The 25893-nt window shown below is 53.0% G+C and overlaps 1 protein-coding gene across 4 annotated transcripts; it reads left to right on the top strand.

Moving 5' to 3' along the window:
- The first annotated feature begins 1226 nt into the window (after positions 1-1226).
- SNRNP70 (small nuclear ribonucleoprotein U1 subunit 70) lies at positions 1227-24585 on the top strand. Of its 4 annotated transcripts, none has more exons than XM_019014542.4 (10): positions 1227-1677; positions 2442-2598; positions 6311-6373; positions 6486-6540; positions 14405-14469; positions 14620-14682; positions 17374-17455; positions 20622-20723; positions 23609-23696; positions 23806-24585. In XM_019014542.4, exons 2-10 carry the CDS (start codon positions 2452-2454, stop codon positions 24425-24427), a joined length of 1287 nt encoding a protein of 428 aa, XP_018870087.1. In that variant the 5' UTR covers positions 1227-1677; positions 2442-2451; the 3' UTR covers positions 24428-24585. The 4 variants fall into 4 exon arrangements, with proteins under 4 accessions (XP_018870087.1, XP_018870086.1, XP_055225966.1 ...); XM_019014541.4 differs by having other exon boundaries at positions 23779-24585; XM_055369991.2 differs by having other exon boundaries at positions 1439-1677; positions 2403-2598; positions 23779-24585.
- Positions 24586-25893: the final 1308 nt, after the last annotated feature.

Below are 25893 nucleotides of genomic sequence, written 5' to 3'. Positions count from 1 at the left end.
CATCTTGGCTCACCACAACCTCTGCCTCCCAGGTTCAAGTGATTCTCCTGCCTCAGCCTCTCAAGTAGCTGGGATTATAGGCATGCGCCACCACACCCAACTAATTTTGTATTTTTAGTAGAGACGGGGTTTCTCCATGTTGATCAGTCTGGTCTTGAACTATTGACCTCAGGTGATCTGCCCGCCTTGGCCTCCCAAAGTGCTGGGATTACAGGCGTGAGCCACTGCACTCGGCCTTTTTCTTGAAACATAAAATTAGTCATTTTAATTTGCAATAATTTCTGTAGTTATTAAACAGGCTATTGAATCCATCCACAAAACTTAAGATACAATACTTAAGAACAGGGCTGTAAATAACAAGTGCCAGCTCTCTGATCTCATGGCCAACAACCTGAGATTCCTGCCATCTGATCTCAGTTCAGGACCTTTGCACTTACTGTTAAACACCGCCCCCCCGGCCCCACCCCAGATCTCGCTTCTATCTGTCCTTTATTCAAATGTTACCTCTTCAGAGGGGCCTTCCATTATCACCCTTTCTAAAACAGCCTCGCTCTCACTTCCCATCCCTTTATTCTGCTCCATCGTTCTTCATTATGCTGGCCACTATCTCAAATTATCTTTTATTATTTATTTATTTATTTATTTTTGAGACGGAGTCGCTCTGTCGCCCAGGCTGGAGTGCAATGGCACGACCTCGGCTCACTGCAACCTCCGCCTCCCGAGTTCAAGCGATTCTCCCGCCTCAGCCTCCAGAGTAACCGGGCTTATAGGCGCGCACGGCCACGCCCGGCTAATTTTTGTATTTTTGGTAGAGACGGGCTTTCACCATGTTGGTCAGGTTGGTCTCACACTCCTGACCTCAGGTGATCTGCCCGCCTCAGCCTCCCAAAAGTTCTGGGATTACAGGCGTGATCCACCGCGCCTGGCCTCAAATTATCTTTATTCAGTTAAATGCTTTTATTGTCTCTCCCAGTACAATGTAAGCCCTAGCAGGAGAAGACTTTGCTTTAATCACGTGCTGTACCCCCAAAGCCCAGACAGTGCCTAGCACACGCGAGATGCTCGATGAATAGTTATTGATTGAATAGATTAGACATCAACGCAATCAGGCTGTTCACCTAGGGACTCTTTGCTAGGCTGCGGAGAGGTACATTACCGTTCTCTACGCAAAACGCATGCGCGAAAGATCCGGGAAGTGTGATCGGAAAGGGGCGGAGCATCAGGGAGAGGCTCGCGGACATAGGCGGTTCGGCGCGGAAAGCGGGAGGTGGAGGGGTGGCTTGGGGCAAGCGCGCGCGCGCAGTGCAGACGCCAGCCCCTCCGCGGCTGAGGTACTCAAGGTGCCCAAAGGCGGGGTAGTGACCTCGCGCGTGCGCTGTGCCCGTGGCAGCGCCGGGTCTTAGTGTGTGGGTTGTTCTTGGCGCCGCACGGCGCGTGCGCAGTGAGGACGGCGGAGGGATTTGCGGCCGGGACCCACCCCCTGCTCCAGTCGCTATCCGAGGCCGCGCGGGTGGCTGAGCAGCGGTCTGGTGCGCTCGCTCAGCGGGCGACGGAATCAGACGGACGTGGACGCCCCCGGAGTGGAAGCCGAAGCAGGAGTTGTTGTTGCTGAGGGGCTGCCGCAGCCGCCGCGAGCCTCCGGACAGACGCCAGAGCGAGGAGGGCGCTACGCGGCGAGTGAGTGTGACTGAGTGGCCCGACGGGGTGCGGGGCCGCTACCCAGAAGCCCCAGCGGTGGGCCCGGTCCTCTTCCTCGCGGCCAGGCCCCTTTCCCGCGTCCCCGCCACAGGTCCCTTCTGCATCCCTTTCCCGGACCCCGAAATCTCTGGGCACCCACGCCCGCTTCCTACAGCGCCCTCGTGGTTCCCTACCCACAGGCCCTTGCGGTGTGTGGCCTTTTTTCTTTTTCGTTTGTCTGTGTTGTCCTGGACCCTTACCCATAATTCCTTTCGCTTTTTGCGGGGTCCAGGTCTTTTACCCACAAGCACTTGGTTTTGGGGCTTCGCTCCTTATGTTTCTCTTTCTTTGCTTGGAAACTTCCGATCCCCAGGACCCTGCAAACTGCATCTCGTAATTTGCCCTCCACGGCACGGGACGAGCAGCCACAACTGCTCTGGGCCTCCCTCCTCGGGTCCTTGATTCCCCCAGAAATTCCCAGGGAACCTCTCCGCCCCACAGCTCGTGTCTGAGGACTCTGAGACTTCACTGTTCAGGAACCCTTTTCCAGCCGTTGTTTTTGTTTTCTTTACTGGCCTTTCACCTCCACCCCCACCAAGACGTACCCTTTTCTCCGCAACACAGGACTGTTCTCTGCCCTTACAGAGCCTGTTTTAATTCCGAGACTTTTCTCCTGTCTTTCTTATTTTGAGAGTCAAGGAGTAATAGGGGCTTTCTCTGTGCAGACCCGGTCTAACCTAAGGCTGTCCTGCTTCTGCTCTCAGACTTGGCAAGATGACCCAGTTCCTGCCGCCCAACCTTCTGGCCCTCTTTGCCCCCCGTGACCCTATTCCATATCTGCCACCCCTGGAGAAACTGCCACATGAAAAACACCACAATCAACCTTATTGTGGCATTGCGCCGTACATTCGAGAGTTTGAGGTGAGTTCACTGAGCAGGCCAGGAATGGTTTGGGTTCTGGGGAGCAACGGGTTGGATTTGGGAGTCCAGCTTCTGGCCATTTTGCCAGCTGCGTGATTTAAGCGAGGGGCTTAACCTTTGTGATCCTCAGTTTCTCTGTTTTAAATGGGGTTGGAGCCGGGTGTCGGGTGTGGTCGAGTGCGTCTGTAGTCTCAGCTACTCAGGAGGCTGAGGTGGGAGGATTGCTTGAGCCCAGGAGTCGGTGGCTGGAGTGCTTTGTGATTGTGCCACTATACTCAGGCCTGGGTGACAGAGCAGGACTTCGTCTCTCAAAAAAAAAATTTTTTTTTTTAAGTGGGGTTGTGGCCCGGTACGGTGGCTCACGCCTGTAATCCCAGTACTTTGGGAGACCGAGGCAGGCGGATCACCTGAAGTGAGGAGTTCAAGACCAGCCTGGCCAACATGGTGAAACCACGTCTCTGCTAAAAATAACAAAAATTAGCCGGACATGATGCCTGTAATTCCAGCTACTTGGGAGGCTGAGGCACGGGAATCACTTGAACCCAGGAGGCGGAGGTTGCAATGAGCCGAGATCGCGCCACTGCACTCCATCCTGAGCAACAGAACAAGACTGTCTCAAAAAAAAAAAAAAAAAGTGGGGTTGATAGTACACCTTTTGTAGAATTTTTATGAAAATTCAGTGAGTAGTGGTTGAGGATTCATGCCTAACCCGCACCATTTATCAGCTCTGACTTTGGGCAAATGTTGTATCCTCTTAATGCATTGGTTTCTTTATCTTTAGCAAGGGGATGGTGGTAGCACCCTCATAATATTGGTGGAGAATTAAATGGCAAAGTGTACGTCAGGGGGCTTCGCACCAAGCAGTCAGCACATGTCAGCCTTTGTTACTCTGTTTACTACTTTTATTGTTAATAAGATGATGTTCATAAAGGCTTAGCACCCAGTATTGAGTATTGGAGGGCTTAAAACTGCAGATGGGGATCTGAGCTCTGCACCTTTGGGATAAATAGGAATGAATGACTTAGGCTCCTGGACCTCTGTGTTTTTATTTGTGAAATGGGATGACAAGGGTCATCTCTTAGGTGCATCAGAGCACACCTGAGAAAAGCTGGCACACAGTCGGAAGTTACAAGAAGAACGTTCTAGCATTGGGTAGGTAAGGGCAGCTGGAGGCGAGGGAGTTGCAGAGCAGAATTTCGTAGATAACAGAAAGGTATGTCTTCAGTGGGATTTGCCACCCTTGGTGAACCCACACTTGAGAAATGTTACTGGCCAATTAACTTAATGGGCACAGGCGGGTGGTAGGTGCCCTTTGATGATGCAGGTCATGTGCCAGTTACCATTTATTTATTTATGAGACAGTTTTGCTCTGTTGCCCAGGCTGGAGTGCAGTGGCGTGATTTTAGCTAACTGCAGCCTCCGGTTCAAGCAGTTCTCCTGCCTCAGCCTCTCAAGTAGCTGGGATTACAGGCATGCACCACCACGCCTGGCTAATTTTGTATTTTTAGTAGAGATGGGGTTTCGAACCCCTAACCTCAGGTGATCCACCCTCCTTGGCCTCCCAGAGTGCTGGGATTACCCGTGTGAGCCACCATGCCTGGGAGCCAGGTACTTTTTTTTTTTTTTTTTTTTGAGATGGAGTCTCGCTCTGTTGCCTAGGCTGGAGTGCAGTGGTGTGATCTCGGCTCACTGCAAGCTCCACCTCCCGGGTTCATGCCATTCTCCTGCCTCAGCCTCCCAAGTAGCTGGGACTACAGGTGCCCGCCACCACGCCTGGCTAATTTTTTGTATTTTTAGGGATGGGGTTTCACCGTGTTAGCCAGGATGGTCTTGATCTCCTGACCTTGTGATCTGCCCACTTTGGCCTTCCAAAGTGCTGGGATTACAGACGTGAGCCACCGCACCTGACCTTTTTTTTTTTTTTTTTTTTTTGAGATGGAGTATCGCTCTGTTGCCCAGGCTGGAGTGCAGTGGCGTGATCTAGGCTCACTGCAACCTCCACCTCCTGGGTTCAAAGGATTCTCCTGCCTCAGCCTCCTGAGTAGCTGGGATTACAGGCACGCGCTACCATGCCTGGCTAATTTTTGTATTTTTTGTAAAGACGGGGTTTCACCATGTTGGTCAGGATGGTCTCAAACTACTGACCTTGTGATCTGTCTGCCTTGGCCTCCCAAAGTGCTGGGATTACAGGCATGAGCCACTGCACCCTACCAGCCAGTTGCTATTTAATGTGTGGTTGATGAGACCTTTAAGAGCTGCCTTGGCCCTCAGAGGGTGTGCAGTTGTGGGCTTAGGAGCCCTGTTCTGTCAGCTCATGTTGCTTCAGGCCTGGTCATCCTCACTGGCACTCATAAGCAGGGCCCTGCCATCACTCCACTCCCATCACATCCTCTGGCACTTTGTTCAATGTGAGTGATACTTGGAGCTGTGAGAAGCAATGTGTTTCCTAAATATGGAAGACAGGGTGTTTCCTAAATACTATAAAGCTAGATGTCACCTGTACCAGTGCTTTTCAAACTGTCTTTGGTGAAGGACAGATACTGTTTCCAATCTGTTTGCTTTTGATAAATGTGATAGAATTACTTTTTAAAGAAAGATCTACAGTCAGGAGTTCAAGACCAGCCAGGCCAACATGGTGAAACCCTATCTCTACTAAAAATGCAAAAACTAGCCAACGTGCTGTCGTGTGCCTGTAATCCCAGGTACTCACTCAGGAGGCTTAGGCAGGAGAACCGCTTGAACGATTCTAGTCAGTTGCTGGGTTCCTTTTAGAGAGACGGGCACAGCGGGGAAAGCAGGGCTTAGAATCGCTTGAACCTGGGAAGCGGAGGTTGCAGTGAGCCCAGATCACGCCATTGCACGCCAGCCCGGGCAACAGACCACGACTTCGTCTCAGAAAAAAAAAAAGACCTGCAGAATAAAAGACCAAATTTGTATTAAGAGTCAGTGGACATCAAATTGTGAAATTACTGTAGAAGTTCCTGAACACTTAGTCCTGGTTTCTTACTTATCTGTACTTATCACAGTCCAGCAACAGTTTAGATAGTACTGGTCCATGGACCATGCTTAGTTTTTGAGACAGGATTTTTTTTTTTTTTTTTTGAGACGGAATCTCGCTGTGTTGTGCAGGCTGGAGTGCAGTGGCGCGATCTCGGCTCACTGCAACCTCCGCCTCCCGGGTTCATGCCATTCTCCTGCCTCAGCCTCCCGAGTAGCTGGGACTACAGGCGCCCACCACCACGCCTGGCTAATGTTTTGTATTTTTAGTAGAGACGGGGTTTCACCATGTTAGTCAGGATGGTCTCGGATCTCCTGACCTCGTGATCCACCCGCCTCAGCCTCCCAAAGTGCTGGGATTACAGGCGTGCCCACTGCGCCCGGCCTTTACACCTGGCTAATTTTTAAATTTTTTGTAGAGATGGTGTTTCACTGTGTTTTCCCAGGCTGGTCTGAAACCCCTAGGCTCAAGCATTCTTCCTGTGTCATCCTCCCAAAGTGCTGCGATTACAAGTGGAAGCCACTGTGCGTGGCTGCAGGCCTTGCTTTGATCTGTGCCACTCCCCTCCCTCCACTGTGTCAGGGGAAGTGTGCGTGGATGTTTATTTTTGTAGGGGGTGGGGGTCGGAGGGTTAACCTGTTTATTTCCTTGGTGAGTGTCCCTTGCAATTTCCCCTAGTCCTTCCCACCCTGTCACCTCTCTTCTTGTTCCCAGGACCCTCGAGATGCCCCTCCTCCAACTCGTGCCGAAACCCGAGAGGAGCGCATGGAGAGGAAAGTATGTCATTTTTGCTTCCAGACCCCCTGTTTTACCACTGTCTCCAGATGATCCTTGACACTAGGGCACTTCTATCTGCATTCACTTCTCCACCTCCCCCTTCTCCTGACAGAGACGGGAAAAGATTGAGCGGCGACAGCAAGAAGTGGAGACAGAGCTTAAAATGTGTAAGTCTCTCATCCACCGTTTGGCTCTCTCCTCTCCCAAACCCTCTGTATTCTTCCCAGGTCATACCCAGGACCCTGCTGTCTCCCTAAGGCCTGTGTTGTGGGGAGTAGGGTTGTTAGTTCATTTGTTTAGCCCCTGCCACTTCACAAGCACTGTTTTTGGTTTAGGCTTTTCAGCAGCGGAACATAGGGTAAAAGTTGGCAGGAAGGGAGACCCCTGGTACCTTGGGCTCCTCCTGCATGGGAGGACAGTTAAGGGGCTCCCACAAGCCAGCTGGGTGTCACAGGCTGAAGTGGTGGGTTGTGGGATAGTGGTCTGTCCTGGCTCTAACCTTAGGTCCCCAACCCTTGGGCTGAGGATGTTCCATCCCCTCCACATAGAGGAGGAATTGGAGTACAAGACAGGTGTGTTGTTGCCATTAACCAAACTCATAAGAGGGTCAGATGTCAACCTCCAGTGGCTCTTTATTCTGAAAGTGAAAACTGTACAGTCACACGCAGCATAGCAATGTTTCACTCAGCAGGGGACCATGGATGTAATGGTGATCCTAGAAGATTATATCATATTTTGCCAGGCACTGTGGCTCACGCTGTAATCCCAGTACTTTGGGAGGCCGAGGCAGGCGGATCATGAGGTCAGGAGTTCGAGACCAGCCTGGCCAACGTGGTGAAATCCTGTCTCTACTAAAAGTACAAAAATTAGCTGGGCGTGGTGGCGAGCGTCTGTAATCCCAGCTACTCGGGAGACTGAGGCAGGAGAATCTCCTGAACCCAGAAGGCGGAGGTTGCAGTGAGCTGGGATCACGTCGGCTCACTGCAACCCAGCCTGGGCAACAAGCAAAAATCTGTCTTAAAAAAAAAAAAAGATTATACCATATATTTACTGTACCCTTTCTATGCTTTGATAACGTTTAGATGCACAAATACTTACTATTGTGTTAGGATTGCTGTAGTATTTGGTGTAGTAACATGCTTGGCCTCGGAGCAGTGGGACGCACCCTCTAGCCCAGGAGTGTTAGGTATGCTGTCTAGGCTCGTGGAAGTGCCATCTCATGTTGGCATAGCGACATCATCATCAAACGACACACTTCTCAGAACATGACTCTAGTGAGAAGACAGATTTTCCTCCTATACCTGTGAACTTTGATGAATCCCTTTCCTCCAAATCCTGGAGTGCAGGATTTCCTCACGGTGCTTACGCGAAGCGTGACAGAGACATCTGGCAGTGCGCTCTTTGGACATTGGCTGTCGGAACGCTGTCTTGATGTCCTGCCTCAGAGGCATCTCAGACTCAGTGTCCAAACCACAGGGGTTTTCCCTCGCCACCAACCTGGTTTCCTTTGGGTGTTTTCTCTGGGACATAGACATTCAGCTGTGCCGGTCATGACCTCATTTTTTGCCATGCAGTTTGTTTCTAACACCTTTTCTAACCTTTTGCTCAGCCTCTCACCAAGACCTATTTGTGTTATTTTCTAAATGTCACAAATCTGACCCTTCTTTTCATGTCCATCATCACCACCCAGGTCACCTCTTGTCTAGACAACACAGTCACAGTCTTAACTAGTTTACCTATGTCTTTTTGTTTGTTTGTTTGTTTTTTGGAGGCAGCCTCGCTCTCGCCAGGCTGGAGTGCAGTGGTGCAATCTTGGCTCACTGCACCCTCCGCCTCCCAGGTTCAAGTGATTCTCCTGCTTCAGCCTCTCAAGTAGCTGGGACTACAGGCGTGCGTCACCACGCCCAGCTAATTTTTGTATTTTTAGTAGAGGCGGGGTTTCAGCATGTTGACCAGGATCGTCTAGATCTCTTGACCTTGTGATCTGCCCACCTTGGCCTCCCAAAGTGCTGGGATTATAGGCATGAGCCACCGTGCCTGGTCACCCCCCTCCTTTTTTTTTTTTGAGACGGAGTCACGCTCTGTCAGGCTGGAGTGCAGTGGTACTATCTCAGCTTACTGCAACTTCCGCCTCCTGGGTTCAAGTGATTCTCCTGCCTCAGCCTTCTGAGCAGCTGGGACTACAGGCGTGCGCCACCATGCCCAGCTAATTTTTGTAATTTTAGTAGAGATGGGGTTTCACCATGTTGGCCAGGCTGGCCTCGAACTCCTGACCTCAGGTGATCCACCTGCTTCAGCGTCCCAAAGTGCTGGGATTACAGGCATGAGCCACCGCAGCCGGCCTAGTTTATCTATATCTTAACCAACCAAAATCCACTGTGGGTCTTCTTTTTTTTCTTTTTTGGAAAAACTTTAAAACTGAGACGGGGTCTCACTATGTTGCCCAGGCCGGTCTTGAATTCCTGGGCTCAAGTGATCCTCTTGCCTCAGCCTCCCTCAGTACTGGATTACAGGTGTCAGCCATTGTGCTCAGCCTCTTTTTTTTTTGTTGTGTTTTGTTTTGTTCTTAGGGACAGGGTCGTACTGTGTTGCCCAGGCTTTACTGCCGTGGTGCAGTCATAGCTCACTGCAGCCTTGAATTCCTGGCCTCAGGTGATCTGCCTGCCTCGGCCCCCCAGAGTGTTGGGATTTCAGGTGTGAGCCACCATGCCAGCCAAAAGTGTTTTTCGTTTTTTGTTTTTTGTTTTTTAGATGAAGTTTTGCTGTTATTGCCCAGGCTGGAGTGTAGTGGTATGATCTAGGGTCACTGCAACCTCTGCCTCCCCGGTTCAAGCGATTCCCCTGCCTCCTGAGTAGCTGGGATTACAGGCATGCACCACCATGCCTGGCTAATTTTGTATTTTTAGAGACAGGGTTTCTCCATGTTGGTCAGGCTGTTCTCGAACTCCCGACCTCAGGTGATCTGCCCGCCTCGGCCTCCCAGAGTGCTGGGATTACAGGCGTGAGCCACCACACCCGGCCAGAAATGCTTTTTAAAAACGGTTCCACCCGGGGGTGGTGGCTCACGCCTGTAATCCTCCGAGGCAGGTGGGTCACCTGAGGTCGGGAGTTCGAGACCAGCCTGGCCAACATGGTGAAACCCTGTTTCTGCTAAGAATACAAAAACTAGCCCGGCGTGGTGGTGTGTACCTGTAATCCCAGCTACTCAGGAGGCTGAGGCAGGAGAATCATTTGAACCTGGGAGGCAGAGGTTGCAGTGAGCCGAGATCACGCCATTGCACTCCAGCCTGGGTGACAGAACAAGACTCCATCTCAAAAAAAAAAACAGTTCCAGGCCGGGCACGGAGGCTCACGCCTGTTGTCCAGCACTTTGGGAGGCCGAGCGAGGCAGGCAGATCACATGAGGTCAGGAGTTCAAGACCAGCCTGGCCAACATGGTGAAACCCCATCTCTACTAAAAATACCAAAAAAACAAAAACAAAAACAAAACAAAACCTAGCCAGGCATTGTAGTGGGCTCCTGTAATCCCAGCTACTCGGGAGGCTGAGGCTGGAGAATTGCTTGAACCCGGGAGGCGGAGTTTGCAGTGAGCAGAGATAGCGCCATTACACTCCAGCCCGGGCAATAAGAGCAAGACTCCTTCTCAAAAAACAAACAAACAAATAAGTTCCAATTGGGCGAACAAAAAAGTTCCAATTGAGGAATTTGAACACTGGATCATAGATGAGGTTAAGGAATTAGTAAATGTTAACTCTAAGATGTAATAGTGGCACTGTGGTTATGATGTTTAAAAGCCTTTGTTAGAGACCAAAATGGTGTGCTATCTGGAATTTCATTTAAAATAATCCAGCCGGTCGCGGTGGTTCACGCCTATAATCCCAGCACTCTGGGAGGCTGAGGTGGGAGGATTACTTGAGTGATCCAGGTTCGAGTGGTGAATATGGTGAAACCCTGTCTCAACTGAAAATATAAAAATTATCCGGGTGTGGTAGCAGGGGCCTCTAATTGCAACTACTTGGGAGGCTGAGGCAGGAGAATCGCTTGAACTCAGGAGGCAGAGGTTGGGGTGAGCTGAGGTCATGCCACTGCACTCCAGCCTGGGTGACAGAGCAAGACTCCGTCTCAAAAAAATCCAGTGGGCTATGGGAGGATAGGGATGAAACAAGTCCGTCCACATGTTGATAATGGAAGCGGGCTCACGGGAGTTCATTATACAGCTCTACTTCCATTAAATGCTTGAACTTCTCCATAATAGAAAAGAAATAAAAGAATGGATCAAGTTCAGTAGGGTTTCTGTGCCCTTGAGAGCCTCCACTCATAGCTATAGAAGCTTGCTGTGCCTTGTCACAATGAACTGCTCCCGTCAAGGGGACGGTGCCTCCTTGCTGAGCGCTTGTACTTGGTGTTACTGACTTTCTCACAGCTTCCAAGTGCAGCAGGGGTTGCTACTCCCATTTTTAAGATAAAGAAATGGAGGCTTGTTGAGGCAAGCACGCTTCCAAAGAGTGAGAGTTCCGAGATGGGACCTCGAGTACCTCAAAGCCTAGTTCCCAACTCCACGACCCACTTCCGTTGAGTCTCTGCTCTGGGCTGCTACTTAGATGAGCCCTCAACCAGTGATGTCCTGAGGGAGAGCTGCCGTCAGGGCGCTGCACGCATACACAGGCTGTGGGGCGCTGCCAGGCATTGGGTCTGTGCTACCTTCTTTGAGCTTTTGTTCTCTATCTTCAGGACTTGGGCGTACCATTGCTTTTTACCTTTAGTCACATTTGTGGCCCCCCAACCCCGGGTAAGCAAGTGCTCCAGGGAACTCACGCAGTGTGCTGGGGTGGTTTCCCTCTGTCTGCCCTTCAGGAAGCTCAGCTGTTGTTTGGCCTTCGTCCACTCCCCAACTCTGCAGCATTCATTGGTCCCACTGTCGTGCTCCACAGTAACTGTTAGAACGCCTGCTGTCTGGCGTTGCCGGGTGTGTTTCCTTGCTGCTGTGACAGCTTTCAGCTCTTCATTAAATGTTAGCATCTTGTGAGGCTTTTTCTAACCTGCCTTGTAAAGTCACCCGTTTCTATCTCTGTCGTCATCTGATGTGATCATATGATCTCCTTATTTACCTCTTTCATTAGCATATGAACCCCATGAGGGTAGACACCTTTTTTGTCTTTTTTTTTTTTTTTTTTTTGAGACAGTCTCACTCTGTTGCACAGGATAGACTAGTGGCACGATCTCGGTTTACTGCAACCTTCATCGCCTCCCTGGTTCAAGCGATTCTCTTGTCTTAGCCTCCTGAGTAGCTGGACCACACCCAGCTAATTTTTTGTGTATTTTTAGTAGGGATGAGGTTTTGCTGTGTTGATCAGGCTGGTCTTGAACTCCTGGTCACAAGTGATCCGCCTGCCTTGGCCTCCCAAAGTGCTGGGATTACAGCTGTGAGCCACTGCGCCCAGCACCTTTTTTTGTCTTGTTTACTGCGAAATCCCCAACAACTATAGCATTTCCAGGCACATAGTAGATGCTTAAGAATTACCTATTTACAAGAGCACAAACATCGGCGAATAAAAAGAATTACCTATTGAATGAATGAGAGTTAGCTGGTGCAAAAAAAAAAAAAAGCCAGTGCAGATTGAGAGACCTGGCCATAGAAAATTACAACGCTCAGGGATAAAGTATGGCAAGGAACTTTTTTTTTTTTTTTTCGCTTTATTGCCCAGGCTGGAGTTCAGTGGTATGATCTCGGCTCACTGCAATCTCCACCTCCCAGATTCAAGCAATTCTCCTGCGTCAGCCTCCCGAGTAGCTGGGACTATAGGCGCACACCACCATACCCTGGTAATTTTGTATTTTTAGTAGAGACGGGGTTTCGCCATGTTGGCCAGGCTGGTCTCAAACACCTGACCTCAGGTGATCCGTCCGCCTTAGCCTCCCAAATTGCTGGGATTGCAGGTGTGAGCCACTGTGCCCAGCCTGGCAAGGAACTTGAGGAGTGGGTGGAGAGAACGCTGAGATGGAGTTGTTTTCAGACGTTTCCATTTGTCCCAGATAGCGATTCCCTTAAATTGTGGCTTAGGCTTCTGTTTTCTAAAATATTCTTAGGCCAGGGGTGGTGGCTCACGCCTGTAATGCCAGCACTTTGGGAGGCTGAGGCAGGCAGATCACCTGAGGTCAGGAGTTCGAAACTAGCCTGGCCAACATAGTGAAACCCCGTGTCTACTAAAAATACAAAAGATTAGCTGGGTGTGGTGGTGTGTGTCTGTAATCCCAGCTACTTGGGAGGCTGAGGCAGGAGAATCGCTTGAACCCGGGAGGCAGAGGTTGCAGTAAGCCGAGATCTCGCCATCCATTGCACTGACCTTGGGCAACAAGAGTGACACTCTGTCTCAAAAAAAGTACATTCCTTAAAGTCATCTTGACCTTAGTTTATACTTGTAGTTAAATTCTCTCATAAGAAACAAATCTGGCGGGACGCGGTGGTTCATGCCTGTAATCCCAGCACTTTGGGAGGCCGAGGAGGGCGGATCACCTGAGGTCAGGAGTTCGAGACCAGCCTGGCCAACATGGCGAAACCCCATCTCTACTAAAAATACAAAAATTAGTTGGATGTGGTGGTGCACGCCTGTAATCCCAGCTGCTTGAGAAGCTGAGGCAGGAGAATTGCTTGAACCTCGGAGGCAGAGGTTGCAGTGAGACGAGATTGCGCCATTGCACTTTAAGCCTGGGCAACAGAGCAAGACTCTGTTTAAAAAAAAAAAAAAATCTGAGACTTTATTTCTCTAGCTTCTGGCAACACCCACACTGTCTTCCTGAAAAGGTAGCACCCGAGGGTTCGGGAAAGGAGCCTGGTAGTTCAAGTGCCCGGGGTGAGAGGTGAAGTCTGCCTTGGCCCTTCGCCACTTTAACACCTCCCTTTTTCTGTGTCTCGAGTTTGTTCTGTTTTACTTCCATTTGCAAAATAGTAATAAATAAATATCAGTGTCCAGCACTGTGTCTGGGCCATAGTATGTGTTCAGTTAAATTATATGTCTAATGTTCCATTATTGGAACGCTAAGCATGTGGGAGTTATTTATATCCTACTGCTGGGATCATCACCAGGGTCTGATTTTTCACACGTGTCTGCAATTCAAAAAATTGCAACCTCTGGCATAAATGGGTTAATGTTATTCCTTTTCTCATGCTCTCCCAGAATGTGACAGGGCTTCCGAGGGAAACACTATACCATGGAAGAACCAGCAGAGTGTCCTTAAGGCCCCGGCAGGAGTCAGGGTCATTATGTGCTGGAGCCACCATATTTGGTGAAAAGGACTTATTCCCAGGCCTGACCCAGCAGGATCACCTATGAAATTGGTTTCTTAGGAGATTCCTGGCTCTTTTCTTTGGAGATTGTTATTCCTTAGTAGCCAGGTAGAACAGTTTGCCTCACAGTAGTGAGGCTGGAGTGAGAATCTGATCTGACGCTAGTCTGTTCCTGGGTTCCTTTTTAGAGAGACAGGGCACAGACAGGAAAGCAGAGCTTACTTAGTGTTTGCTTTCCTGGCTCTCATTCGTAGCCTTGGGGCAGCTTGGTCTCAGGTTTTCCTGTGAGTTGTAGTTGCAGCCTGTGTCCAGTAGGTGGCAGTGTGGCCCTGCCTACAGGAGGGAGCTCAGAACCTGGGGACATCAGCTGCATCTCCAGGGAGGCCCAGTTGGGCTATTACTGTTTGGATCACCTTGCATCTGGGAGCGATAGGGCCCTTAGGGTTTATGTAGGTCTGAAATGGCAGTTGGGCCTGCCCACATCCTGTCAGCTTGAAGTCAGCCTTACCTCCTCCCCTCAGCAGCCTGGATTATCTCTCAGCCACTCTGATAAAGCCCACTGTGCCTCAGAGAAACAGGTTCAGAGAGGGGCGTGCCTGAGGTTGCCAGGTCGCCACCCATGTTCCTCCAGTTAGGGGCCTCTCCCAATGCCACCGTTTTCTTCTTGGCCTCTGCCCATCGTATTTGTTTTGCTACCTGAGACCATGGACACCTTCAACTTATAAAATTCCCTTCTTCCTGCACAGGGGACCCTCACAATGATCCCAATGCTCAGGGGGATGCCTTCAAGACTCTCTTCGTGGCGAGAGTGGTAAGTCCCCAGCTCCTAGCTCCTGGAACCCCACGCTGCTGAGAGCCTGGGTCTGGCACAAAGGTCAAATAGGCTAGGTACAGGGGAATGTTCCAGGGGCTGTGGGACAGCTCTGTTCTCCCATTTAACGTCATACCCATCTCCTTGTAGAATTATGACACAACAGAATCCAAGCTCCGGAGAGAGTTTGAGGTGTACGGACCTATCAAAAGAGTAAGTGGAGTGGGTCAGGGTGTTTGAATTGGGGGTGCATGGAGGAGGGGCTGTATCCTGAGAGGGAGGGAGAGAGGTCCCAGCCCTGAGCATGGCTCACACCATTTCAGGGCCTGGGTTTATGCATCCTGACTGTATCTCCATGCAGCAGACCTTGGGCAGCAGAAGTAAAATGAGAAGTAATGACTGCTGGTGGTTGGTTGAGAGCAGGGGTTGGCAAACTACAGACTTAAAGTTTTCCTGCTGCTCAGCCAGGCAGGTCTGTTTGTTTACACATTGTCTTTGGCTGCTACTGTTGTAAGGCAGGGTTGGATTGTTGCAGCAGAGTATACGGCCGTCAAAGCTGGAAATATCTACTCTCTGGGTCTTGGCAGAATACCTATGCTGAGTCCCGTTTTAGAGGAAGGCTTTGTTTTACCAATCTTCTTTTAAGTCACTGAAGTGCTCTGTGTCTGATTTCCTTTATCTAACATGGGAGACGCATGCCTTCACTGGGCAGTAGTGAGGGCTTGAGGCCATCCTACACACAAACTGATGTTAGCCATGTCTCTTCTCCCTGCTCTGTTTCTGATACATCTTTTAAAAATATTTATACATGTCAGGCCGGGTGCAATGGCTCATACCTGTAATCTCAGCTCTTAAGGAGGCAGAGGCGGGAGGATAGCTTAAACCCAGGAGTTCGAGACCTGCCTGGGCAATATAGCAAGATCCCGTTCTCCACACAAAGGAAAAAGAAAAGTATTGTTGGGCCAGGTACGGTGGCTCACGCCTGTAATCCCAGCACTTTGGGAGGCCGAGGTGGGTGGATAACCTGAGGTCAGGAGTTCGAGACCAGTCTGACCAACATGGTGAAACCTGGTCTGTACTAAAAAAAATATATATACAAAAATTAGCTGGGCATGATAGCGGGCGCCTGTAATCCCAGCTACTGAGGAGGCCGAGGCAGGAGAATTGCTTGAACCCAGGAGGCGGAGGTTGCAGTGAGCCGAGATCACACCACTGTACTCCAGCCTGGGCAACAGAGTGGGACTCCATCTAAAAAAAAAAAAAAAGGATTGTAGGCCGGGCGTGGTTGCTCATGCCTGTAATCCCACATGTTGGGAGGGTGAGGCAGGCAGATCACCTGAGGTCAGGAGGCAAGACCAGCCTGGCCAATATGGCGAAACCCCGTCTCTACAAAAATACAGAAAATTAGCCGAGTGTGGTGTCTCGTGCCTGTGTGTGTGTGTATGTGCATGTGTATATATGTGTACACACACGCACACACACACGTTGTTCTGCCTTGCACAGCCCAGTGACAACCTTGGCCCCACCCTTGTCCCTCTGATCCATTCAAGTCAGGAATCTTGGTTGTGTTTTGGAGGCTGTGGGGTCCCAGGTTCATCCATGATACAGGTTGGTTGCCAACTGGTAGTGATGTGAATGGCGAACTAGCCATCCTTTAGGGACCAGCTCAAATGCTGTTACCTCCCAGAAATCTTCCCTGGTTCATTTTGGCCACCTCTGTCTCAACAGCCCTGCCTTGCCCATTGTTCTCCCTGACATGGTCCCCAAGGGGTCTTTCTGACATCCAGAGCTGACCCCATCTCTGCTGACAGCATCCCATGGGTCCCTAGCATGTTAGGACAGGTCCAGCTGCGACCATCTGGCCTTCCAGGGCTCTTCCCCAAGCTGTGTGGCCTCATGGACCTCCACCCCACCCCATCTCCTCCCTTCTCTTGCTGCCATCCTTGGGATGGGACGCATCCCTCATCGTGCCACGTTCTCTCAAGCCTCCCTGGCTGTGCACGTGTCCTTTCTTTTTCCCTTAGAACTTCCTTGTCCCTGGCCAGGCACAGTGGCTCATGCCCGTAATCCCAGCACTTTGGGAGGCCAAGAAGGGCAGATCATGAGGTCAGGATTTGAAGACCAGCCTGGCCAACATGGTGAAACCCCATCTCTACTAAAGATACAAAAAATTACCCAGGTGTGGTGGCGCACACCTGTAATCCCAGCTACTTGGGAGGCTGAGGCAGGAGAATCGCTTGAACCCGGGAGGTGCAGGTTGCAGTGAGCTGAGATCGAGCCATTGCACTCTAGCCTGGGCAACAGAGCAAGACTCTGTCTCCAAAAAAAAAAAAAAAAAAGAATTCCCCTGTCCCATTGGCATTCACAACTCCCTCCTGTTTCCCCAATTCCATTTGTGTCCTCCTGACTCCACATAGACCACCCACATTGGCCCTTCCTTGCTCAACACCCTTCCCAGCTCCTCAGCGACCACACTTCTCGGCCTGGCATTGGGGCGCTTGATGACCCTGAGCCTGCCCACCTTTGTGGCCTCATCTCCTGGGACTCTCTGTCATCAGTACATGAGCCAGCCCTGCCAAAGCGCATCCCCAGCCTCCTGCCCTCCTGCCCCCGGGCCCTTGGACCTCTGGAGTTACTGCTATTCCACCTGACAGGCTGACACCTCACTGTCTTCCTTCATCTCTCTTCTTTCTTTAGGTCTTAGCTTAAGTGTCATTTTCTCCAGGAAGCCGCCTCTGTGTCCTCTGCTCCTGCCATTAGAACATAAGTCACTCAGGGCTCTTGAAAGACAGAGAGGGTCTGAGGCCTCATCCGGCCCAGGGCCTGGTGCACAGGCTGTTGTGGGGTTGGTGGGGCGGAGCCGCCCTGTGGCAGGACTCACCCCTGTCCCCATGTGCCCCACAGATACACATGGTCTACAGTAAGCGGTCAGGAAAGCCCCGTGGCTATGCCTTCATCGAGTACGAACACGAGCGAGACATGCACTGTGAGTACCTCCCGCCGAGCCCTGCCCTCTGACCTGCTCTCACTTCTCTGCTGCCCCAGCCCCTCCCAGTCTGTCCCCTCCCCCACCCTGCCACACCTGACATTAGCGATGTCTCTTCTCCTCCTCCCTCTGTTTCTGATGTATCTTTTTTTTTTTTATATACGTGTTTTTTAAAAAACAAAAACCAAATCCCCCACAACGTGTGTGTGTGTGTGAACCTGGGGAGGTAAGTGTCACACGTTGAACCTCAGGGGCAAAGAGGGAACTGGGTGGGGGGCTGGGGCCAGCTGGAGGTGGGGGGAGGGGTCGGATTTTGGGGGAACCTCCCCCATTCCCCCCACTGAAGTTGGGGGTGGCCAGGTTGCAATGAGGACTGGCCTTTGAACCTGCCCTCTCTTCCCCCCCAGTAGAACTGGGGCTGGGCCACCCGACCCTCCGCTTCCCCAACCCTGGCCCCCCACCCTGTTCCTCAGCGGGCAGTGGGGTGATAGGCATGTTGAGCGCCTGCCCCTACAGTTCCAAAGCCCCCTTTGAGGCTGCCGCGGCGTCCACATGGGCAGGGATGGGTGGGGGAGGGTGGGCAGGGCTGCGGCGTGTCCAGGGGCCGCCGTATTAATTGACTGTTCTTATTGTCACTGCAGCCACCACGCAGCTGGCTTGCAGCTGATGCTTACGCTCCCCTTACAACACCTCAGTGTATGGTTGGTATAAGGGTTTGTATCATGGGTAAGATCACTCAGCACCGCACACCAGCCCAGCTTAGCCAGGCAGCTCAGGAGCAGCGAGGCGCCCCTCCTCCCGCCCCAGTCGCCCCCGCAGCCTCCCCGCACCCATGGCCCTTTCCTTGTTTGGGTGCCCTTTGTCCCTCCTGCCCCGATCCGTATGCTCTCTGAGAATCTTGCTGATCCCAGGAGGGGAAGGATGAACCTGGTGGGAAAGGCGGCGGCCTCTCCGCTTGGGTTCCACCCAGCCTCTGATGACCCGGCTTCGTGATGTCAGCGGCGAGGTGGCAGGAACACCGAGGGCAGGGCTCCAGGCCAGGGCTCCACTGGAGCCCTTCAGCCTTCCTTCCCTGCCCCCGTGCTTTCTATGGGGCTGCTACTGTGCTGGCCCTGGAGAGTCTTTTTGGCTGCTAGTTTTGGGGTGCTCTGCCCCCTTTCTGTCTTCCTTACTGTGGTTGAGGCCTCCCGAGGGGGCTGGCTGTGGTGTCCAGCAGCTCTCCAGAGGTGGTCAGGAGCTCCCTAAAGTGCATGGAATTGGGGCTTGGGGTGTGGGAGGGACCAAGGGGTAGGCTGCTAGCAGCTGAAGGTGTCGTAGGTTTTTACTAAAGAACCTTCCACTGTCTAGAGACTTGAGAGAGGGAAAGAGAGAGAGAGGCCTAGACGAACACAATCACATGTTTTCTTTGCTGTTCCTCCCGGGATGGGCCTGTTTTGGGGTTTGGGACTCTGAACCCGAGCGGGGTTCCTTCGCTTGACTTTGATCCTGGTCCTTAAATGCCTTTCCCCACTCCCCTCCTGTGGGTTCAGGGGCCAAGTGGCCCCTCCTCAGAGCACGGGCAGCACCGTCTCCTGGACCCCTGTGTGCCAGCCTCTGCAGACGCAGCTGGTGGGAGGGAGCATGGATTTGGAGGTGGAGAAGTCACTCCTGGTCCTCGGAGGGGGTGGGCTGTGTGCCTAGGTCAGTGTGACTTGGGGATTGGTGAGGGCGGACAGGTTTTTGAGGCCTCCCTAGCCTTCTTTGTAAATTCACACGAGATAGTCCAGGGCTTTCCAGCGCCCAGCTTGGATGATAATCCTCGTCTCCCCCACTCTAAGGCCTCCTTGAGATTTCTTTGGGGTCCACCACGTCCTCTGCCTGTCTCCAGGTGGTACAGGAGATGTGGTTCCTCTCCCTCTCCTGGCTCCCTAGAACCCCCCACTTCCCCTCCCTGTAGCTTTAGCTGACCCCATGGTGGTGGGTGTGGGGTCTGTGCGCGTGCTCAGGTAAGCTTGGGGGCTCCAGGTAAGCGGTCCCGTGTCCCCCCCCCGGGAAGCCCGCCTCCTCGCCAGGCCCCCAGGAGTTGCCGAGCCCCCCCCATCCCGCTCGGTTTGGACACCCGCAAGGCCGGCATCGGTAAATGGCACCTTTTTCTCTTCCTCTGGTTGTTATTTGGGGGGGAGCGGGCTGGGGCGGGGCAGGGTATTACGGTTGGTTGAGGACAGCCCCCTAGGCCAGGGCTGGGTGGGGGAACGGGGACTTTTTGGCCTTCATGACAGCCCCACGTTGATCACAGGCCAGGGCCTCAGGCTTGCCTTCTGCTATGCGCTGCCCGAGAGCAGCAGTGAGCCTCTCCCCCGTCTCCCCTCTACGACTCCCCTTTCCTGGCAGGCTCAGGCTGGGGTGCGCTCCCAGCGCGTGTTGAGCCGGGGGTGTGGAGGGCGAGATGGGGCAGGGCTGGGGGGAGGCAGAGTCAGTCGTCTCAGGTAAGGCAGGGATTTTCAGTAGCACCGCACGGCTCCCCATGCTTCCTCCACTGCCCCTCTCCCCTGCTGCAGGGCCCCTCCAGGCCCCCTGGGAGTGTATAACCCGCCTCTCTGCTCCCTGCCATTTCCTGAAGATTTCTCCCACCCCCTTCTGGTTCATTTTCTGTTCTGATGTCTGTTCCCCCCACACTCACCCCCCTCCAAAAAAAACAAAAACAGAAAAAACCGGTGTGGTCTGGGGTGCGGAGCGTCCCAGCTGGGCCTCCTGCCCCGGCTTGGTGTCTCAGGGTGCATGCTTGGGGTTGTGGAGGAGCCCCCTCCCCCACAGCAGAGTCCAGCGTGGAGTTAACCTTCAGTTTCTTTGCAGCGATTTTGGCCGCCCTGGCGGGAGGGGGCTGTTCCATCATGTGGGAGAGGAAGGGCCGGGGAGCCCACGGGGTGGTGGGTGAGGGTGGACGTCTCCCCCGACCAGGAGTGGTTGGGGCGCTGAGAGGAAGCAGACGCTGAGATGGAGCAGGCCCTTCACCGGTTTGGGAGAGGGTTGGTCTGGCTGTCAGTTGCCTGGCTGTCTGTTGGGCGTGGGCGTGTGCGTGTGCGTGATGATGGGGACACGGGGCGGGGATTCTGTAGAGCTGGGCCTGTCCTGACTAGAGGACCCTCTGGGGACTCCTCTCCCCTCCCCCTCCCCACATCTGTTACAGCCGCTTACAAACACGCAGATGGCAAGAAGATTGATGGCAGGAGGGTCCTTGTGGACGTGGAGAGGGGCCGAACCGTGAAGGGCTGGAGGCCCCGGCGGCTAGGTGAGCACGTCCTGCCTTCGACGGGCTCTCGGGGGCCCTGGGCCTGGTGGCCTTGTTTTTCCTTCTCTGCTGCTTTCTGCTTCTCTGTCTCCTGCTGGCCCACCTCTCCCATCGCGTCCTCATCTCTGGCTTCTCTCTCTTGTGGCCATCACATTTCTGACAGCTGCCTGCCTCCTCGTTCTGGGTTACTGTGAGGAGCAGGGGCACCAGCCTGGAGAGGCCTGAGCCCACATGCTGGCGTCCGCCCTTGCTAGCTGGGGGTCCCCTTTTCCTGCCTCATTGTACTCCTCTTAGTGGAAATAACCCCGAGTTCACTGAGCTCAGTGTACTGGCTAACCCAGCTTGGCAGTGACGCATGCTGGGGTTGTAAATGTCACTCGCTCATCTGCTTCTGCTGCTTGCTGTTGCTCTTGTTCACTCTTTTACTGATTCAGCAAGTACTTATTTGATCACCAGCCGTGTGCCGGGCTTCTAGTTGAGCAACACAGAGGCAGCCTCTGCCCTCTGAGCCTTCTGCATTCGGTCTCCTCATTGTCATTTGCTGTCTCAGGCAAGGTCAGTTTGGCTGCAAGTATCAGAAATAAACTTGAGCTTCCTGAAACATAAAGGGCCCTGTTGATGTAGAATCATGGGCATCCTTTGGAGTTCGGAGGTATGTGATGTCCGTGGACCTGAGAACCTGGTAGCTGACGCTGTTAAGAGCTGGGGCAACCAGGCCAGGCGTGGTGGCTCGCCTGTAATCCCAGCACTTTGGGAGGCCGAGGCGGGTGGATCATGAGGTCAGGAGTTCGAGACCGGCCTGGCCAAGATGTTGAAACCCCATCTCTACTAAAAATACAAAAATTAACTGGGCGTGGTGGCGGGTGCCTGTAATCCCATCTACTCGGGAGGCTGAGGCAGAGAATTGCTTAAACCTGGGAGGTGGAGGTTGCAGTGAGCCAAGATAGAGTCACTGCATTCCATCCAGCCTGGGTGCCAGAGCAAGACTCTGTCTCAAAAAAAAAACAAAAAACAAAAAAACTGGGGCGACCCACCTGTGATGTGTGACAGCCCACAGCTTGCTTCTGCCTCGTTTGCCTCCATGCAGCTGGGTCGGTCCCATGCCTCTTTGCACTGGCCCAGCACAGCATGCCACAGGCCCCAGCTTTACACTCAGTCCTGGATGAGTCTCTTGTTTCGGGGTGGGCACATTTGATTGACTCAGTGTTGGGCCTGGGGTCCTGTTGCTCAGGCATGCTTATTGAGGACTGAATCCTGCAAAGCTGAGTGACAGTTGTCAGAGAAGATGATGGTCCCTGGGCAGACACCCAGGCAGTAGTAGCCACTTGGGGCTCCTGTCCTGCCTCCCAGCCCTGTGTCCTGGCTCTGGACTCGCCTGTGCTAGGGAGACCACGCTCTCAGCTGCTGAGCCTCGGAGCTTACCAGGCATGTTCTTACCTTACTCTGATCTCTCTGGGGTGGAGTGGGTTCTTATAGCTCTGCTGTTTCCTGTTGGGGCGGGAAAATTCTAGAATCTCAGTCTTTCCAGAATCTCAGAATCTTCTAGTTCAATTGCCATTCAAACTTTTTGTTGGTGTTAGCCAATAACATCTTGACTCGGTGCACCCGCAGAAATACTGTAACCTAAAGTTTGAGGCAACAGTTTTTTCTGTGTAGTAAGTATATAGTTGTATTCTGCTGTTTTGTTTCTTAAGATGTTGGTTGCAACCCATCAGATTGATGATGTGACTCATTTCTGGGTCATGACCTGAATATAGGAAAGGCTAGTCTAGCTGCCCTGTGCCTGTGACATGGCAGGTGCCTGGTCCGCTGCCTGCTTCTATAAGAATGTCTCCCTGCAGCCTCTTTTCTATACAGAACTCAGCCCTGCCTCACGGAAGCTTTTCCAGGCAGTGCGAGATAGAGGAGCGCTTGAGAAGGCAGGTTTTGCAGCAGACGGCAGTGACAGCCCAGTTCTGCACCTTCTTTGCTGAGTCACTGTGAGCCAGTGACTTGATCTGAGATTGTTTCCCCATCAGAACCATGAGGTTATCATCTGTGCCTTGGGGCTGTTCATCTATTCACTTGACACACACACATCCACCTTTCTATACCAGCTGCAGCGCCACCTGCTGGTACCGTGAGCAAGAGCTGGGCACGCCCACGGTTCCGGTGCCCTGCAGTCTGGTGGGAGAGGCAGGTAGGGGTCGACTCAGGTAGCAAACCTGAAACTCCGGGGGAAGGAAGCGTTTCTGCAACTGTGAGTACGTAGGACTATGAGGACAGACTTCCCGAGAAAGGATGTTCGGGCTAGCGTTAAGGGTGAGCGTGAGTTCACCAGAGAAGGAAGGGGAGACCAGTCCAGGGCAAGGAGAATGCACAGACACTGGCAGGAAGGTGAGCGTGGGGACACTGGGAAAGGCCTGGGACACGCAGCCAAGAGCCGCGGCTCAGACGCTAGCAGGGCCCACTCTTGCTGCCTCTACCACCAGTTGACAAGGAGTTTGGACCTTAGGCCGGGGGACGCCAGCAAAGGCTTCTAAGCAGATCACATTTTTGGGTGGAAAGATCATTGGCTTCAGGTTTGTGTGAGGGCGAGGATGATTGGAAGGGAGGGTTTTGAGGAGGCTGTGAAGTGCGCTATGGTTAAGATGATGCGCTTTGGGGCCAGACATGGGTTCCAGTAACGGCTGTTGCCTAGCGAACGCTTTGTGTGAGTTAATTAGAGAAGACGTGGCTGTCTTGTGATGGGAGTGCGCGGGATGAACTGCACGGGGGGACCCGGCCCTGTGAACACTAAGCCAGGGGCTGCCTTCCTGCCCTTTGCTCTCGGAGTCGGCTCATTTCTGCTCTTCCGGGCCCTGTCCCTGCCCAGATTCACCCTCTGTCCGTCTGCCCTGCCCCAGGAGGAGGCCTCGGTGGTACCAGAAGAGGAGGGGCTGATGTGAACATCCGGCATTCAGGCCGCGATGACACCTCCCGCTACGATGAGAGGTAAGATTGGGCGACCGGTGTCCTGGGGTGGGGGGCGGTCACGGGTGGAGCCCAGCCACACAGGTCTGCCCACCTCATCCAGGCCCGGCCCCTCCCCGCTTCCGCACAGGGACCGGGACCGGGACCGTGAGCGGGAGCGCAGAGAGCGGAGCCGGGAGCGAGACAAGGAGCGAGAACGGCGACGCTCCCGCTCTCGGGACCGGCGGAGGCGCTCACGGAGTCGCGACAAGGAGGAGCGGAGGCGCTCCAGGGAGCGGAGCAAGGACAAGGACCGGGACCGGAAGCGGCGAAGCAGCCGGAGTCGGGAGCGGGCCCGGCGGGAGCGGGAGCGCAAGGAGGAGCTGCGTGGCGGCGGTGGCGACATGGCGGAGCCCTCCGAGGCGGGTGACGCGCCCCCTGATGATGGGCCTCCAGGGGAGCTCGGGCCTGACGGCCCTGACGGTCCAGAGGAAAAGGGCCGGGATCGTGACCGGGAGCGACGGCGGAGCCACCGGAGTGAGCGCGAGCGGCGCCGGGACCGGGATCGTGACCGTGACCGTGACCGCGAGCACAAACGGGGGGAGCGGGGCAGTGAGCGGGGCAGGGATGAGGCCCGAGGTGGGGGCGGTGGCCAGGACAACGGGCTGGAGGGTCTGGGCAACGACAGCCGAGACATGTACATGGAGTCAGAGGGCGGCGACGGCTACCTGGCTCCGGAGAATGGGTATTTGATGGAGGCTGCGCCGGAGTGAAGAGGTCCTCTCCATCCGCTGTGTTTGGACGCGTTCCTGCCCAGCCCCTTGCTGTCATCCCCTCCCCCAACCTTGGCCACTTGAGTTTGTCCTCCAAGGGTAGGTGTCTCATTTGTTCTGGCCCCTTGGATTTAAAAATAAAATTAATTTCCTGTTGATAGTGGGCACCTCGGTTTCTTCCTCACTGCTCTGTTTTCCCCAGAAGGTTGTTCCTGACTTGATAGCCCTGCTTGGTTTGGTTTCCAGGGCGTACTTAAAACTTGAGTGTTAGGACATGAGGCTGGCTCTGCCCAGTAGCCAGAGCTGTTGAAAGTGGGGTGAGGCGGACTCTCGGGCTCCTTGTCTCCGTTGTGTTTTTCACCCTTTTTTCTTTTTCATCTCTGCCACACATTCCTCAGGGCTGACCATACCCCTGTCTTGGTGGGGGGCTGGGAATTAGGAGGGGGCTTGATTACTCAGGGGAAGCCGCAGTTTTGAATATGCAAGGGAAGCTACCATCTGCAAGGGAGAGCGGCACACAGGGTGAGGTAAGGCAGAATACACTGGGCACGGGTGAGATGGGGCAGAGCAGGAAGGGTGGACCCACATCATAATAAGTAGTGACAGAGGAGCAACGAGCAGAAACACAGAAGAGGTTCCACCAGCAATTGAGATTTCAAGCAGATTCCTGGACAAAAGATTAAAGACATTGGTGGTGAGAACACTTCAGTCTGGTGAGTGCAGGGAAGGAAGCCCGTCAGCCTTGCAGAACCCTAGAGGGCCAAGGCTGCAGCTCCAGGAGAGCAAGGGTGGGAGGCCAGAGGGAGAGCTCGGTACAGAACAGTTGGCCTCCCTGTTGGCACTCAGGATGCCTGGGAGCTGGGCCGGGGGTGCCTAGGCAAACCTGCTTGTGTTCAGACCTGCTTGTGTCTTGTAGAAGCGTCTCAGCCTGAAGGCAAACTTGGCCTGATAACTCAGAGGGTCTGTGACTGACACGCAGGATTTCAGTCTGCTTTTTAATGGCTTCAGTTTAACCAACGGAGGATACCCAGACATTTGAGGAAAAACAGACCACAAGATAAATAGAAAAACTGACCCTGGAAGAAATGACTTAGGAATAAAAGAACTTCATACCTCTAGTTACTATATTTCATAGATATCCCAGATACTGCAACTATAAGACTTCTAGTATTGGCTACAAGAAGCCCATTTTGGACTAACATGGCACAGACTGGTTACATAAAGGCTGGACAATAGGCAAAAACTTAGAAAAGGCGCCAGAAAGTGGCCAGCTTTGATGAGGCTTGAGGGGGTGTGATCCGTTAAGAGAACACACAGGTGTGTTTCGCACTTACCCTTGCCTTTTCCTTGAGGATGTTTTGCCATTTAGCATGAGGAAGTCAGGCGGGACTGACTTCCACTGGGCCAAGTTCACAGAGGTTCAGCCAGGCAGCTGGGACTTGACGAAACAGGAGAGAAGGCCACTG

The sequence above is a fragment of the Gorilla gorilla genome, chromosome 20 (genome assembly GCF_029281585.2).
Source record: "Gorilla gorilla gorilla isolate KB3781 chromosome 20, NHGRI_mGorGor1-v2.1_pri, whole genome shotgun sequence".
NCBI lineage: Eukaryota > Metazoa > Chordata > Mammalia > Primates > Hominidae > Gorilla > Gorilla gorilla.
Note: the sequence above shows the minus strand (reverse complement) of the source record. Positions and strands in the feature narration are given on the sequence as shown.

Bases quoted from the DNA above. Each gene is read 5' to 3' on its own strand.
- SNRNP70 (XM_019014541.4), top strand. From the start codon at position 2,452: ATGACCCAGTTCCTGCCGCCCAACCTTCTGGCCCTCTTTGCCCCCCGT. The intron at 14,470-14,619 runs GTAAGTCCCCAG...ATCTCCTTGTAG, and splicing joins CTCTCTTCGTGGCGAGAGTG to AATTATGACACAACAGAATC. The intron at 17,456-20,621 runs GTGAGTACCTCC...CATCTGTTACAG, and splicing joins ACACGAGCGAGACATGCACT to CCGCTTACAAACACGCAGAT.